Below are 19167 nucleotides of genomic sequence, written 5' to 3'. Positions count from 1 at the left end.
GATATCATAATATTAACGTTGTATTACTTTTCTTAAGTTACAAATTAAAAATTATGCAACCACAAAAAAACGAAAAATTTCATGAGTTGTCAATAATTTATTACAAAAATTGAACAGAGATACAGATATAGGCTGGTTTGCCAATCTACTGACATATATATATATATGCCCCGTTCCTATGTACATGCCCTTTGACCCCAATCACAGATTATTTAATTCAAGGCAATAAGTATTAAGTAGTAGAAGTTTAGTACCTATAAATAGAATACATTCAGCAGCATCAGCATGCGTTTGTGTTGTGTAATGGTAATATAAGGATGTGTTGTGTAATGGTAATATAAGGCTGTGTTGTGTAATGTTAATATAAGGCTGTGTTGTGTAATGGTAATATAAGGCTGTGTTGTGTAATGTTAATATAAGGCTGTGTTGTGTAATGGTAATATAAGGCTATGTTGTGTAAAGGTAATATAAGGCTGTGTTGTGTAATGGTAATATAAGGCTGTGTTGAGATGAATAATTATAATGTGTCTATTTCATTACATATAGTTAACATATCTATTTAATGTATATAGGTAGTCCGGAAATTGATAGGTCTTTCTTACCATTCTTAATAAACAACCAGCATTTACAACCTGGCATAGAAATGATTATTAATTCTAATAAAATGAAAGTTTTGACAATATCTGAATAATGGCCATAAAACAAAAGCCTAATAAATCTTTGACATATTTGCAGAAGAAAACCACAATAAGACAAAGTGTTGAAGGGTATTAACACAAACCGGTGAAATAAAACACTCAGAAAAGGTGATATTGTGCTTTGCTTAAAAGACTGCACACAATTTGATTTGATTGTCACTACAGATAAAACATATGACCATAGCATTAATGTGTAATTTTAACAGCACGGCCATTTTTCTTATATATCTTAAACAGTCCAGTAATCGTCTTTGATAACCTTTTTTTGTGGATATGAATACATGGTATTTATAAAAGCTACTGATAAATACTGAATTTTATCTCAATCTAGCTGCAATAACGTAGCTTTCTGATGACGAGAGGGCCAGGGCAGAGGAGGCCGGGTATTACTATTAGTACTTATCTCGAGCTCAATCAGTCTCACATTTTCAGCAGTTCTAGAAATAACTTTATAGTTATTATATTATTTTCTTTCCAATCACAATGTGCTTAGTCGTTCAATTTGATGTATTTGGTTATATCTAATTAATAAGATCAATTCAAGGGAAAGGATTAGTCATTAAAATTTCTTTCAGCTAATCAACTATCTTGTAATTATCTATATACCCATAACCAGCGAAAAATGATTTAAAAGCAGGAAACAGAATATTGGACATCTCCATACATAAAGTGTTCATCACATTTAAATATACATGATGAAGATATTGTAAATGACATACAAATGTTTTATGACATTCAAAAATGTTCATGACACAAAAGCGATGATTCAATTGTACATAGAATGTTCATAACACAAGTTCATGATGTACAAAGAATGTGCATGACGTACAATTGATGTTCATGACCCAGAAGGAATGTTCATGATGTATAAAGTGTTCATGATGTATTAGGTGTTCATGATGTATAAAGTGTTCATGATGTATAAAGTCTTCATGACATTGAAAGAGTATTCATCATAAACAAAACATTGTTCACGACAAAGTTTTCAAGACATACAAACAATGTTCACGACAAAGTTTGTATGACATACAAACATTGTTCATGACATACAAAGAATGTTGATACAAAGAATGTTCATGACATACAAACAATGTTCACGACAAAGTTTTTATGACATACAAACATTGTTCATGACATACAAAGAATGTTGATACAAAGAATGTTCATGACATACAAACAATGTTCACGACAAAGTTTTTATGACATACAAACATTGTTCATGACATACAAAGAATGTTGATACAAAGAATGTTCATGACATACAAACAATGTTCACGACAAAGTTTTTATGACATACAAACATTGTTCATGACATACAAAGAATGTTGATACAAAGAATGTTCATGACATACAAACAATGTTCATGACATACAAACATTGTTCATGACAAAGTTTTCAAGACATACAAACAATGTTCACGACAAAGTTTTCAAGACATACAAACATTGTTCATGACATACAAACAATGTTCAAGACATACAAACATTGTTCATGACATACAAACAATGTTCATGACATACAAACATTGTTCATGACATATAAGTGTTCAGGATGTCCATGACAAACACAACGTTCTAGGCATTCATGATGTACATGGAATGTTCATGATGACGTAAATGTCTATAATGTACATAATAGTAATCTTCACGTGTAAAACACACACAGAATGTTAGTGACATAAACACAATATAAATATCCATAACAAGGCTTTTAATGGGTGTTGTTTTGTGTCTGGAAGGAATGAAATAGAAAATTTTATAAAAATAAATTATAGCAAGCGAAAATATAAATCAACTGAATACAAATATAATTAAAGAAATCACTAACTTGTAAATAATCAAACGATGTAAAAGTAAACATGCGGACATAGAGACATTGTCAACACCAACTACATTGTCAGTCCTCACACCACACTAACACAAGGACAACTGGGCCGAATGACTAGCAGTGACATATAAATAGGAATACTTATAACAGATCAAAGGTTAGTGAAACATGTAAGCACTTAAGTCACATTAAATCAACTGTAAAATTCTCATTTAAGATTGACAACACATGGATACAAAATTGCATTCTATTATTTTTTAATAATAAAAATACAAATTATTAAAAGATTTTTTCCTCCGTCTTTATATCAAACATTAAATCAGAAAGAAACTACCATGTCTCAATTAATATTAATCTAACATTATTAATTTTACTACAAGTGTAACATGTCCTGAAGATTACTAGGACAACAAATTAACTAAATCATAGTAAAATCCTTCCTGAAATGTATACAGTATCCTTATGTCCAAATTATACAAATAAATGTTTCACTAACCTTAAATCAAATTAAATGTTTAAACTGATGTAACAAGTCAAGAACCATATCACAAAGCTTCTCAAAACATCTTCTTCTTTTATACAGGGAAACCCCCCTTTTGAAAACAAGAATAATCCAAATTTAATCCTGGCAATCTTAATGTCTGTTTACACAACCCACTGTCAGCCCCTCTGCCATAGGGTATATAAAGATCATTAATTGTGCACTTGACAGTTAACAAATACTGTTTACAAATCGAATATTGCTTTAAGTAAAACAGTACTTAACAGTATTTAGTAAAATCCCAATAAAATGCCGCTCATTTTGTTACCTAGTTTAAAGTTGGTTACCAACACATTTTACTGTCCCCTTTTCATCTTTTCTTAGCAATACCTTCATACTTACCTTCTGATGTATCACCAACCCAGTTAAACCCCTATGTAACTTTAGTAAACTCTAACATGCATTACTCTGGATAAATCCATTGTGGTCTACAGTGGTGAAAGGGTTAAAAGCCAATGGTTTTTGAACATGGGGCATAAGACAAGGTTTATGATGTGACAAGGTTTTACGAAAAACAAATATTGACAGGTCAAGCCACTTTCTATGTGTCTGAACTGTAACATTGTTTGAATGTTTTTCCTGTTGTAATCTGTTATTGTGAACTAATCATACATACAATCCCTGTATCTTTTCAATTAAGACATGTCACATAGTAATGAAACCTTAATATCTATTTAAAGTGCACCTGTGCCAGGCAGGTGTTAAGGAGAAGATACGATCAGAAACGCCTGGTCGGTGAAATATACTGGGCTAGTATTAGGAAATAAAAAAGTTTGAAACCTTTAGTCAACTGTTGTGTACTGACATGAGACCCATACTTGCCAACTCTTTGAGATTTGATGGGGGAGATTCTGCATGCTCATTTTAAAACATAAATAAAATGTGTATATACCATCCTAGAGACAAAATAACAATTTTAAATGACACGTTTTGAGTTGTTCTTTCAGCAGAAATCATCAGATCTAAGAATATAGGAACAGCTAAGCAAATTCACTGGTTGATAAAACTCAATATAAGGGTAAAAAATCGGGAGTCTCCCTCCTAAATAAGGAGGGTTGACGAGTATGCATAACAAGGGTTCAGGTGCTTACATATCCCCTGAAAGGGTGCTGGCATTTAGTCTATTTCAAACTGACAAATGTAGACAGGACAAACTCCTGTTCCACACGGGGTGTCAGTAGAGGGTAGATAAATATAGACATGACAAACTCCTGTTCCACAAGGGGTGTCAGTATAGCGTAAAAAATACTTTGCAAAATATAATGATGGTTCTTAACTTTTGAAATATCAGCTTTAAAATGGGACATAATGAAATCGCACATCAACAATTCCGCGGCGAGATAAACTATTTCTGACAATAAAACAATGTTCATATTCTTCACGATATACAACTATATGTACATAAAATATTAACTTGGGAAGCCCAACGACAGTAACCATACCTATCCACACTTCTACAAAGATAACCAACACAACTTTGTCAACATATAACTTCGTCAACAATATATACAACAATGTCAACATTTAACATCGTCAACAAAGCCCCACTACTGAGGCCAAGGTAAAGTACCCTCTACGTATTGTAGTTTAAACCATCCTGGCAGTGTTAATTTGAGGACATATGTACTTAAAACAGCTTAAAAATAATCCTTCAGATAAACATCTGTATGCTTATAAATTGCTCATAAATTTTCAAAGCTATTGAATGAATATATTAAACTAATAGGTGTGTTTTTTAAAAAACTTCTTCAGAAAATGTGTTCATAGTTTCATGTGTTCATAATTGTCGGTGCACAAACTAAATTAAATTGTGTCAGATTATGCAATTTATTTCTAAATTGCAAGTCAGTATAAGTCAGCTGTGTGTTAGAAAGGAATTGTCACTTTTACAATTGATTCAACCTGAAAATTAGTCTGAAAATATAAAAATCTGTCGATACTTTGAATATATTTTTAAATGAAACATATTCCCTATAGCTGTTTCAAAATTCTTTCTATTATACTAAGATAACTTATATACACTGGAGGATAACATCTATCACGGTTCTGTTAGCTAATAGATAATCAAACTTACAAGAATAGCTCAGGCATCCTACTGTTGATCGAGATATATAAATATAAAAATGATTTCATCCAAAATGCAAGATTAGCAATTGTGTTTTAAAAATAACACTGTTGAATGGAACTCTTCCATAGGGACGATTTAGAAATAGATCAACTCATTGAAGGTGTCCTACCTATATGCTTCTATTACGACTATCAAATTAGGTATATCAAAAAGAGATTCATTCATAATACATTTATTCGAAGAATCATTTTTTTTCGGTAGATATAGCCGTGAATACATCGGAAGATATTCATTACAGGAAGATTAAAACATGGTGCTGATATATGAGAGTTTAGTCCTGATGTACAGTAATGTTTAATGTATGAGATTTTAGTACATGTACAATGGAGCTTGGCTAATTCAGTCACATAATTGATCCCATTAAAAGTAAAATGGCTGGAAAAATTAGAACCATAAAATGGTGTAAAGAAACTACCTTCTTTACAGTAATCTAATTTAATCTTAACCCTTTCACCCCTACATTGTATGTAACTTAGGTAAATCCACCATGCATTGCTATGGATGAGTCCATTATATATGGTCTACATGTACAGTGGTGAAAGGGGTAATTTGGAAACGAGCTGTGTTGGTATTCTACAGACTTTTGCCAAATAAAGCTATATTACCTTAACCTTGGACAGATCACCCCTAGTACAGGTAAAACATATATTTTATTATTATTTCTGAAAAAATTCAAGGTTGATCAGACTAACTAAAATGTCTGCTCAGACATGTATATCATCAGTGCTGATTGTGATATTTAAATATTGATGACAATAGTGTTGAAAAGAACCTAACCAGTATCAAATTTTGGAATGTAATGCAAAAACTTAGTAGTTGTACAAAAATTGTAAATATTAGAACCTTTTATCAACTGCATGGCAACAGCAAGTAATGGTCAGTTGCTAATTAGTTTAGTTAATAAAACTAGAAATATTTTGTAAGCACATGGATACCCCCACAGTGATAGGGGTTAAACAGTCCTTTAATCACACCAAACACAACTGTATCTGTAGCAGGAGGATGTTTACATATAAATATTCATGTTCCTGTCTTGATAAAGGGGTGGATCGCCCTGAAAACTTGACAAGTTTCCTTGTCTGCACTTTCGTTATTACTTCTTTGTCCATATTACCAGGTATACGTACATGTATATACATATAAGGCTTGGATATGGAAATGCAGATGTTTGACATTTGACTCCACATGCACACTGTCTAGATCTGGTAGTGATAGAGAAGCAGTATCCACTTTCATTAACTGCAGTTATGAGGAAGTTGAGACTGGGACAATAATACAAACTTTGACACTAGATAATTTGACCTTTGGTAATTTAGACAGGTATCCGACACTATGTTGGAAGGACCAAATGGCTATAAGGTATCAGTTATCTTTTTAAAACTTATGGGGTGGTTTGTTAGTTAATGCAGTGGTAAGCACGCCCTTGTTTCAAAACACTGTAGTTTTGATTCCCCTATTGGATGTGGAAAGGTATGGAGTCACCTGCCTTTAACCATGTGGGGTTTTGCCAGTTTCTTAAATCCTATACAATCCCCTTAACATATAATGTTTTATTATATTTAGGCCATCAAGACAGATTTATATAAGTGTCCTAGCAGAATACAGTTGTAAAATAGATTAAGTTAAATTTTTCAACAGTAACATTAACAAGGAAAGTGGTGCACAAGTGTAGAGGAAGGAACCGTGTAGGTACATCTACCTGTATATCCCCGAGGCATCGTTATACAGAGACAAAATACACAATAACATGCACAAGAGAGAAATTAAACAGGGGTAAAGGTTTAACATCCCGTATATAATCTTACTGGACAATCTTACTGGACGGAAAAAAGATGTAAAGGTTATCATTCTTGGATCTGAACGAAGTATAAATTAATCATATCATACATCAACTTTAATCCTTTCACCACTATAGACCATAATGGACTCGTCCATATCAATGCATGGTAGAGTCTACTAAAGTTACATAGCAGTGGAAGGGTTAAAGGGTCTGTTTTTTTTCTTCTTAATTTTTCAATATAGTTATGTGAAGTTTTAAGAAACTTAATGATTTTTGCGGCCAGAGCTTGTTTTGTTATAAGTTGCAATTTAAGAAACTGAAATAACTAGTCTTCCCTAAATCTTTCTTAAATGGACACTGTGCAGTCTTTCTTTACCCATCTATGCAGCTAGGCAGACTGGAACATTCAAGGTAAGGAGCACATAAAACAATTTAATTACAGCAGAAGTCAACCTGTCATCTTAGTGTTTAGTAATATAATATCTATCATCAAATTACACCTTCTACACTGTACAATGTAGCCCTACATTATATATATTACACATAATTATCCCTTAGATTGCTTTCACATTTTCTGGGGGACGTGAGAAATATTTTGGCACATACTACAAGTTTCTAAAACAGTAGTAAGATTTTTTTTGTAAAATAATAAAACTATCTTTTTTGTAGACTGGCCAAATAGTAAATATGAAAATATAGACAAATTCAGGAAACACCAATTTTAGCAATTCATTTTACTAAAACTTACAAAAGTTACTTATATTTTTGCATAAAATGTATTTGTTGTATCTGTATTGAGGTATTGTAATCCTAAAATCACAAAATTTCAAATACAGGTTTCTAATACATGTGCTGATACGTGGGATACAGATTTCATATAAGACAAAGCATTGCTATCAATTTATTGGTTATTATAAAATGTGATATATTAATTTGATATTTGGCATAACTGAATAATGTAATTTTTATTAAGTTTTTAAGTAAGATTTAAAAATATTAACACATAACAGAACTTGTAAAACAAACATAACAACAAATAAATGGGATATAAAAACAAAACAGAAACTACAGGTGGGTATGTACAAAAGGTGCGGTTTGTCAATGAGGACAATTTTAATGCTACTGAAACAAATATGTGCACCTTGGGAAAATAATTCTTTTAAATTTTCTCTCCATTTAGTGGTTTTCATGATGTGACAAATTATTAAAAGGAAATCATTTTTGTTGCACACTTTTGTTCTTTATCTTACCAGAATATATAGTAAAAAACTTAATTTAGAGATTTCAGAAAAAAATGTAGAAAAGCATGAAATATAAAGGACAACTATGCCAGTGACCTTTACCACGAGACAGAAGGTTTGTTAGACTAATGAGACTATATCCATCATATTTCACACAGCGTATAATTTCTAACGGCAATACATTTAAAAAAATCCTGTGTTTTGTGTAATTAGTTGTATCATGAAAATGAAATATAAGCCAGATTGTTAACTCATTCAACCCTGAAGACACATTTGAACTCTTCCAATTCAAAGTTTGGAATAGTTCATTATGAAACTTCAGGGGTGAATGAGTTAAAGAGACTAAATTGAATACTCTGATATAATTTTACCTTAAAGCTACATTGTATACTATATAAATTATAATATATTGATTCATTGAATGTAATTGAAGGGTTAAGTGTGCAAATCATATACAAAATAATATTCATCTGTGTCATCTTTGGGCCTTAAACATATTCAAATAGTAACGCAACAAAGTAATATACATTATTATTATTAATATTTTCATAATGAAGAAGAGCACAATGCAACATTTTCACAAGGATATCTTCATTATCAACATAAATGATCACAGTTCCTCCGACCCCGAGAACCATTACCCAGGCAAAAGTTCTAAAAGTCTATCTAATATATAGTCTACATAAAAACAAAAAATCTTTTGACACAGTGAATTGTCTTGGATGAATATTTGACTCTGAGGATGAATATAAGCTACAGTAATATTATCATCTTAGAGCTTTATGTGAAGATAACTCCAGATTTATGAATTGAAACCCTGATTTGTTATTTCCACTTAGTTAAATGCAGTTAAGTTATACACATATCTACATACATACATACATACAACCATGCTTACATACATACATACATACAAACATACAACCATGCTTACATACATACATATATACATATCTACATACATACATACATACAACCATGCATACATATCTACATACATACATACATATAACCATGCTTACATACATACATACATACATACATACATACATACAACAATGCTTACATACATACATACATACATACATACATACATACATACATACATACATACACACATACATACATGCTTACATACTCATCAAAGCATTAGTCATTACCAGGTACTTAATAAACAAAATCTTTGGCTTGCCATGATCGGGACAATAAACCATCTAAATTATAATGAAGTGTAGAAACAAACAGTGGTGTTGTATCACATCTGTATTACTTACACCTGCTTTCATTAGGAATGACCACAAAAGAAATATCTTATTATCACTTTTTAAATTTTCATTCTGACCTTTCCAACATTTCTCAGATTTTATTTTACCAGTAAACCCTTGTATAAAGACTGTCCTTCTTCAAAAGAAAAAAACCCAATGATTTTATCATCAGCTAATACACTCAAACTCATTCTCCTTACAGTGCATCAGTCCCCTTACTGTTCACTCCAGTTCCCTTACAGTACACCAGAGTTGCTCACTGACCTCATAGTAAACTAAAGCTCACTCTTCATGTTATGGTAAAATAGATTTCACTCACTTAACAGTACACTAAGAGCTCATTCTTCTCTCCCTAGATTTCATTCTCCTTACAGTATATTATACACTTTTTACATAGCATATTAAAGCTCACTCATCATAGTTCACTCTCCTTACAGTATATTATACACTTTTTACACAGCATATTAAAGCTCACTCATCATAGTTCACTCTCCTTACAGTATATTATACATGTAGATTACTCTCTTTACGTATTAAAGCTCACTCATCATAGTTCACTCTCCTTACAGTCGGATATGTCTAGCAGAGAAGCAGTTGAAGATGTCCGTGAAACAGTTTTTTCTACAGGTTTGTCTTTTTTAGATTTTTTCTGTGAATGTTGTTCCATCTCCCGAATTCGATCCCTGGGTGTTTTTGATGACTCTGATCTGCTGCGTTTGACCTTTGACCCTGATGATGTACTATCTTTCACTTTAATTTTTGTTGTTGACGATGCTGATCCTGTGCTTTTTGTCCCCACAGAACCATCTTGACTTGCACTTTCATCGTCAGTTTTAAGGTTTCTCTCAAATTTTGGCACATCCCAGGATAACTTATGTGGTCTAGTTGGGGGCTTTGAGCCTCTAAATTGTACATATTCATTTTTGTCATGAACAGATATTTCTGTTATACTCATTTGACTAAACTGTTTTGACAACTCTTTAGAGTGATCTCTCTTTTTTGTAGCAAGTAATTTTGCCACTTCCATATCACTTTCTGAATCGTCTGTAGGTGGCGCCATTGCTTGTGCGATAGACAATGGCGACACACGGTTGTAAGCAAACTTCCTGTTGGAGGATTTTGGACTTTGTTTTGGAGTTCCAGCAGGAGTTTTCACATATTTAGTATGATTTCGAGCTCGTCCGTTTGCTATCGGGGTGTGATTTTGTGGGAAGTGTGTTATAGGCTCGGGAGAGGAGGGGGTAACTTTGTCAATAAGATCCGGGTCAGTAATCAGAGCCTGACCCTTCGTTAGGTCAATGTCCTGCTCCCATGCCAGCTGCTGTAGCATGTTGGAGAACATGTGTCCCTTGTCATCGTCATTTTCTTCCACGGATTCATGTGATCCGCGCCGGGAGATGCGGTGTTTGCGTTGAACCTCCGTGAGATGGAGTGGGCCAGTGATGCCGAGTTTCTTGTGTCTTTTCATCTGATTCATCACCTCTTTTCCCGCTTTCTGTAACAACATAATTCATTAACGGTAGAATCCATTGTTTTTATGCTAAGTATAAATTGCACTTGCTTACTCGCTCAAAGGTCACAGTAAGGTAAGGTGTGGTTCTGAATTAACATTGATTTCTCAAATGTATAAAATAAAATACCAAGTGAACTTGCTTTGCTGTTATTCACAATTGATCACATTGACAGTTTTATTCAGTCTGATCTCTCAAAATAATTAAAACAAATATTTCCAATTGCAAAAAAACCCACTCTAAATGATCAGGAAAATCTAACTTAAGAAAAATTTAGTCTGAAATTTTAACTGTATTGTCAAAACTTTGACACCAGGGATTTTTGTAGGGATTTGTAGGGTTAGTCCCAGACAATAATTTTGGCTTGAGACCAAAAAGCACTTTAGTGCAGTACAATGTAGATCTCAATACGCTCAGTTCCACAGGAACGTTTCAGCATCTACACCAGTTGAAATATTCACTAAAAGCACAAATTTGGAACAAAGAAAACTAAAGCTGACACATAATACCAAATAAAGTCCATACCTTCCAAGCAATCACCGCAGCTTTCCTGCGTCTGGCGATGGTCTTGTTGGAACTCTTGATCACGACGAGAGCTCTCCTGTCTTCCTCGTCCTTACCATCGTATGCGGCCAGTTCTGCCACCGGCCGGCCGCTCAGACGAGCAGAGTATTCTTTCTGGAACTGGAGCAGCTGTTTCTTAGAAAAACTTCTCTCCAGCACGACAACAATTTTGGCCCACTGAAACGGAAAACATTATTGTAGAACAATTTTGACTCAATGTGATCAGTTAAGCTTTGATCTGAGATTTATTATCTTTTCATAGATAATAAAAATATCAAAGATCATGTTAAGGATTCCTGTCCCACTGCAAGCAAAATATTGAAGAATTACACCTCCTTTAGGTGTTTTTGCTCATGCAGTAATCTCTCCTTAATTTGATTCTGGATATAAGTGTATTGTGATTATATATAGTTCAACGTACTGTCATTGTCAAGGTATAAGTATGTTAGTTTGAGCCACTATTATATAATAATGATCTGAGGTCCAGGATTTAAATCTTGGTCTGGCCTTTTTGCATTTTACACTCAGAGCACTGTTGTAGGTAGATTATATTTTATTTATTGCATTACTGTTAATTTTTTTTCAGTTCTGCAGGTGTGGTTTTCTTTTCAGAGATATTTTCTAAAAGCTGTAGTCATGCTGAGGAAAAAGTGTCCAATGTATAAATACAGTTTCTGACAGTGGTACAAGGATCCTTATATGGTTTAACCTTATGTTGATTAGGTTCAGTTATAAAGATATCTTACATTTCTTCATTGAAAAGAAATCTTAAGTGAATGAAAAAACCCAAATCCAGCTAAACTATCCCTTTTCCACATAGCTACCTGTTTACGCCATTCTTTCTCTGACTTCTGGATGACCATCTGGTAGGTATTGCCCATCATGGCGATCAACATGTTGAGGAGAAGGATGGGCACCAGAATCATGAACACCGCAAACACCATCTTTGTCAGCCATGCATACTTGGTGTTGTTGAAATCCTGGTACTGTAATAGCAAGTGTTGGCATTATAACAGAGTAATTCACTGACTCAGATAACACAGAAATCTACGGCCTCGATCCACCCAATGGTTCTACTCCCCATAACCATAGTCTTCTCTTAACCCTTAGAATACCTCAAGAAAATTTAAAGGCTGTTTATGTGACAAAATATCTAAAGAATTGCAAGGCAGCACAACAATAAAACCAACAGACATTGTAGTTGGGTGTAAGCTTAATTCCTTGGTCATCTCAATAGGACAGTCATTAGCCTTGTTATTGGTCAGGTTTTCATCCCTGAAACCAATCAAATAGCTCACTACGAGACTTCAACTTTGTTATAGCATATTCTACGGGTGCCAAGAAGATGGTGCCGAGAAGATTTGTGTATCGGGAGCAAAGCCCTTGGATTTCGAAGATGCTACTGATGCAAGGAGTGTAACAAAAGAATATATTGACTTGGCACAACTCTAAAACCTCTGACTTCTGAGTACAGTGATAATACTGAGATCTGTTGCTTAGGTGAATTGAGACTTAGCAGTCTGAGCATAACCTAGAAAACTCCTTAGTCTTTGTCACCAACTATGTGAGCATTAAGCTCTTCGGTACATAATCTACATCAGATTCAGGTAAAATTAAATGATTTTTTTCTTATTCAAATCAAAGAGTCAGGATGATTTTCAGGAATGCCTGGACATGAGCAGTAAAAATAAGATATGGTTTATGTTAAATATTTATTGAGCAAATGCCAAAATGCAATTTCAGATTTATTTGAATATGAAAAGCATTAGCTCACATGACAAGTAGGTTTCGTTATGGGTTTGAAGGAAATTGATCAATCATTACACCACAAGTAGAAACAACTTTCAGGGCTCATACTAGTACTGATATGAACTCAGCACTTTATCCCTTAAACAGAAATGTAAGATTTTTACCAAAAGACTCACATTTACAGAAATAACATTTTAATACTTTCGAAAGCAAAACACAATGTAGAGTCTAGTCTACAAACGGAGTTCTTCAGAACTTTATTTTCTAAATATAACCAGAACAGTCAAAAAAGACAGATGACAATCACATCAAACACTAAGAGACAGAGAGCACTGACACAAAGGTCAAAATACAGAGGTCAAATGACACAAAGGTCAGAAGTTCACAGAGGTAGTAAATTTATATCTAGCAAACAGAGTACAAAAATGAAAAATCGAAAAAGATTTTTAATATGTATCTAAGATTTTTTTATACATTGTGTTGGCTGTAAACAATTTGTTTTCAGAGTTTCTTTTTCTTTTTTATTTGTTTTTGTGTATAAAAATGATATGTCAGGGATTAAAGAATATGTGTATCAAGTTTATTCATTAATGCCTAAATGAAAAGAAATCTTCTCAGTAGATGTCCTTAGCAATTAGAAGAACATTGTGAACTCCATAGTATTGTAATTTTGAAGGTTATAATCGCAACCCTCTTGAAGTGCTGTCAAGGTCATGGTGGAACTTATGGTGTCAAGGTCATGGTGGAACTTATGGTGTCAAGGTCATGGTGGAACTTATGTTGTCAATGTCAATGTGAAATTGTCAAATGACGTTGATGACCAAGTGAAACTTTATAATGGTGTCATTGCAAATCTATCAAATAATGTCAAGGCCATTATGACACTTCCTGATGGTTCAAGGTTATTGATAAATTGTTAAATATTGTCAAAGTTATTGTGAAACCTTTTAAAGGGTTAAGGTCATTGTGAAACTGTCAAATGGTGTCAAAGTAAATGTGAATGTCCTGAAGGTGCACGGTCATAATAAACCTGTCTCTTGGTGCAAGGTCATTTGTATAACACTGCGATACTGTGAATATCAATGAGAAACTTTCTAATGCTGTCAACATCATTTGTTTAACTGTTAAGTGCTGTCAGGGTATTTGTGTTGTTATCTAATGCTGTCAAGGACAAGATTATACACTCATAATTCAGCCATTTAAAAGTTAATTATGCTTGAGGCTAGCTCTGCAATGATTTGCCTTCTAGGTTTTTGCCCTTAGTTGCAGAAACCAAACAGTGGAATAAGGCACATTATCTACCTCTATTATACACATCTATGAATATCATTCAATGACTTTTATGTCTTGCCCCTTATAATGACCTTGTCTGTGGGGTTACTCATCATAGAAAGCTAGGAGACTCTCAGTAACTTATCATAGAAAGCTAGGAGACTTTCTGTAACCTATCATAGAAATCTAGGAGACTCTCTGTAACTTATCATAGAAAGCTAGGAGACTCTAACTTATCATAGAAAGCTAGGAGACTCTGTAACTTATCATAGAAAGCTAGGAGACTCTGTAACTTATCATAGAAAGCTAGGAGACTCTCTGTAAATATATTGTTGAAGTATGATGGAAGAATGTATAGTCATTCTAAACCTATAGGTGCTGGACAAGCAATACAATGGTTTGACCTTTGACCCTTTACAATGACCTTGACCTTGATGTTGCAGAATCAAGTTAGCTAATTTACATCGAGTATATATGTCACGAATACTGATCAGTCAAGTTTAACAACCAAATACAATTGTCAAAAAAAATTAGTTTGACCTCTGACCCCTTTTCATGATCTTAAAGCGTTACAGATCTGTGAATGGCATTTAGCACTTTGTTTATTTGTGATTTACAAATTTATGAAGCTTGACGGGGAAAATTAAAAACTTTTCAACATAGCAGTGCAAAGATTCTGTTACTAAGTTTTTATAATGTTAATGTCTGGTCTTTTTTGCGAACGTCTCATTTTACAGTATATTTCCAGTAATAAAGATAATATGACTTTCATACACAAGCCTAAAACTGTTTATCTCAAGTGATAGAAGAAATACACAACATCTGAAAATTTTGGAAATGAGTTAAGCATTCATGAATTTAGCAGTCAAAGTATTTTTTCAAGAATTAAGAAATTACAACACCAATGCTCCATCAAGAAAGAAACATTACCAGAAATTTTACTATTTATTTTTTAAATTTTTCAAGAGAATTTCTTTTTCAACTTCAAATCTTTGATAGCTGACATATATACCAACATATTATAATTTTAAAAATACTTACTGCCATGAAATTCATTTTTAAACACTAAATATCAAATATAATGTTATGGATTATATAACGCGACATTTATTTTTATTGTACAATGTGCATAAAGAAGTGTAAAGTAAGATATCTAGATTACATAAATCAAGTCATTAATTCTACAACACTAGCATCTGTAGAAACACATGTAAAGGAAAGATTTCTAACAAACAACACATAATCCAAGAAAACATTAAAAATAAACAAGGTGTGTTTGGGTACCTGGGATGCAGCTCTCCTGCTTAGCTATTTAGCATGCGTGTCAAAAGAAATGGTTCATTCAAAAACATGTCGACATATACGCATGACGTGAAAACAAGGACGAAAAATTCTTTGAGACAGCACAAAACAAATTAGACATCACTGAAAAAAGATTTATGTAAAAAACTGGGTAAACAGCCAAGGAAGTGTTAAATAATGATTGTAACTTTAAACATGTACGGGCAAATTAAAAGCTACCGGGTGATCTAGAATGTTACTGCAGCATGATAAATACAGGTGTTCCTTAATATATACAATTACACTGAATACACAAAGTGGATAGGCCACACTCATCAACACATGTTATATATAAAACATAAGGGATGAGGGATTACATCATATATCATTTAAACAATACATGTAATATCTAATGTGTGAACTATTCAGGCACAAAGAGTTTCAGGGGGATGGGTTAGGTATTGATTATGTCTCAATTATAACTACATATACATGTACTGTGGTAGTACATGGGGGTAGGAGAGGTTCTTTCAGATGCACTAATATTAATACTTCTACACATTATTTTAATTTGTACAGACAATACTCGTGTTAAGGGTCTAACAAACAGTGCTAACATTGAACTGTAAATTTAGCACACAATCACAACTATTCGAAACATTTTAGCTGACTTGTCAAAATTTGTATCCACTGTTATATACCACAAACAGAAGTGATGATCCCGATGATAGCAATCCTGGACAAAAATCAACACTGGAAGAATCTGATCTTAACAAAAACCTATATATGGAAAAACAATTTGAGTGCTTTTATGAGTTATGTCCCTAGCTGACACAAGATATACACTTTACACATGGGTGTCCTAGCTATTCCATTAGTCTGATACATGTACCTGGGGCTGGTAGATTTTCTGTTGGAGTTAGTGAAACATTTTTAATTTTCGAAATTACCCTGCATTCTAGTAATCTAAATATAAAATTGCACAAAACATTATGCCTATATCCTAAATCTTCTCTGCCACCTTTCACATTAATCATATAATCTACCAAATCTCTAGATCATTTTTATCACTTTAGCAAAATACATATCATGAAACATTATTAGTCATACAAAGCACATGCTATAGATTAATTCATCTTTTCAAAAAATACGTTACCATTGAATTTCATATTCACATGATGTAAAACCAACATAACATATAATTTTGTTCAAATGAATAGAAATAAATTTATGCAATCTGTAAATAAATTCAGCAGTGATGGACTAACATTCTCTGTGTTTGTTGTACACTGTTTGTCTGTTGCAGTGATGGACTAACATTCTCTGTGTTTGTTGTACACTGTTTGTCTGTTATCTGTTTTTCAAGTATATATACGTTAGCCATATTATGTACAGTATTTTGAAAACATACAAAATTAAATTGGTAAATTTTCTATATTTCAATCCTAGCAAGTAATCACAAAAATGTAACATGAATTTAAAACCATGTGCATAAATAACAATACAGGTACTCTATTGAGTTTTGATTGCTATCAACAAATGATGCGGCTTAAATTTCCTGGGTTGTCTCGAAACACATCATCAAATTGAAATCGGGTAATTTAAGTTCACTTTAATAGAATAAGTTTTGCTATAGGACAAATTCATTATCTTTTATATGCAGGTAAAATAGGCTTAAAGAACATGAATTTCATATTCCTGAAAATACAAAAAAAACAAAAACATGACCCCGATTACCTGTACCAAACCTGTATAACATATTGTATATAACTTGTTGAACTGAAAAGTGGCAAAAATTATATTAATTAAGAACTGAATTAAACAAATCAAAACAACTTTTATGTGCTGCTTGAATTAACATGCCGTTGTATATTAATTAAATGGGGACTAATCATGCGTATAAGCAATTAAAATAATTAAAGATTATTTTTGATATTCAACTATTTATTTTTATTTTTGCTGTATACCTTGAACTCGCCCAAAGTCATCTGGAACAGGGTCATGATAGTGTCCCCAAGATTGGTGAAACCCTGACTGTCAGTAGCTCCTTGGAATAGGAAGTAGAAAGCTACAAAATAGAAACAAAATTAATTTGAAAAAGATATGGAATCAAAGCCCCTTTTCTGCCAAAAATTAGGTTTTTGATGTTTAAACATTTGATAAATGAACTTTGAACAAACTGATATTTGATTTATAAAATTGAGGTTATAAGTTTAAAAAAATTTATGATATAGTTTACATTAAAATGAGAATAAAACACTTAATTTAAAACAGAAATACCATCTGTTAAAAAGTCCACATGTTTTTTTGTACCCAGTACCCTTTACCTGTACTTTAAACACAAACGATTTAAGATGTCTGCCCTTAGTGTAATTATACTCCGTGTAAACTGCTTTTCTTGTCATTTGAACCAGAGTTTTCCAGAAGAATTAAAATCTCTTCCAGTTGTCTGCATTCAAATGATAGCTACTTACTAATTCAAGTAACATGAATTATATTTAACTTTTAAGATTACAATCAAGGAAGTTTTAAAAGTTTCAGGTGTCTAGTCTTTGCTTTAAGAACTTAAATGTTTTCTTTAGAACATGTGTTCTGTGACATAAACTTGCCAGTAATTGTTATATATACACTTTATCTGACAGATTTAAGTGTGAGCATGCAAGCTGCATGAAATATATTCATTAGGAATACGGATTAGTCAGTCACCAACGTAACACTGTAACAGGCTGTATATACATTGTGTACATGTAGTCGTAGGTTTTATCAACAGTTATACAGCATTTCATGGTACATTGATAATGAAGGAGCATTTATAATGATGATGGAAAAGATCTGATCAAAAAGGAAAAAAATCTAGGACCATAAATCCGGGAAAAAGCATCAAATCATAAATTCCTTTCTTCCTGAACGTTTACATATGTACTTTCACTGTGCCAAGTTACAAAACAATTCCAACACGCTGCTAAGGAGGAGTTGTGCTAACAAGGTTTCTGGAGAAGAAACCAAAGGTCATTACTCTAGGTAAAAGAGTGGAATCATAAATTCCTTTCTTCATGCACATCTACAGTACATACCATGTACTTTCATTGTCAAGTTACAAAAATATCAAACACAAAAATGTGTACCTGTTCCCAGATTGGACTGGGATCCTTATTCTGTCAGGTTAGTGCCTACATTATGTCCTGTAACACTTGGGGAGCCAGTGAAGGCAAAACATTCAGAGTTCAACTGTAGTTTTTCATACATTCTTGCATAGTTACCTCCCCTAAATTTCGTTTTAGGTATAACTTTATTGGGATGGAGCCATACA

The 19167-nt window shown here is 32.9% G+C and overlaps 1 protein-coding gene across 1 annotated transcript in view; it reads right to left on the bottom strand.

The window, feature by feature from the left end:
- Positions 1-9304: 9304 nt before the first annotated feature.
- The window catches only part of LOC110460607, a gene marked incomplete at its 5' end in the record, with an annotated part of 28281 nt that continues 18418 nt past the window's right edge, over positions 9305-19167 (bottom strand). The window contains 4 exons of the mRNA XM_021513609.1: positions 9305-10975; positions 11517-11732; positions 12380-12541; positions 17825-17925. Coding sequence (XP_021369284.1) covers positions 10028-10975; positions 11517-11732; positions 12380-12541; positions 17825-17925 — 1427 coding nt within the window. The remainder of the gene's footprint in view (positions 10976-11516; positions 11733-12379; positions 12542-17824; positions 17926-19167) is intronic.

Source organism: Mizuhopecten yessoensis, unplaced genomic scaffold (assembly GCF_002113885.1).
Source record: "Mizuhopecten yessoensis strain PY_sf001 unplaced genomic scaffold, ASM211388v2 scaffold10441, whole genome shotgun sequence".
Taxonomy (NCBI): domain Eukaryota; kingdom Metazoa; phylum Mollusca; class Bivalvia; order Pectinida; family Pectinidae; genus Mizuhopecten; species Mizuhopecten yessoensis.
This window is presented reverse-complemented; position numbering and strand designations above follow the sequence as displayed.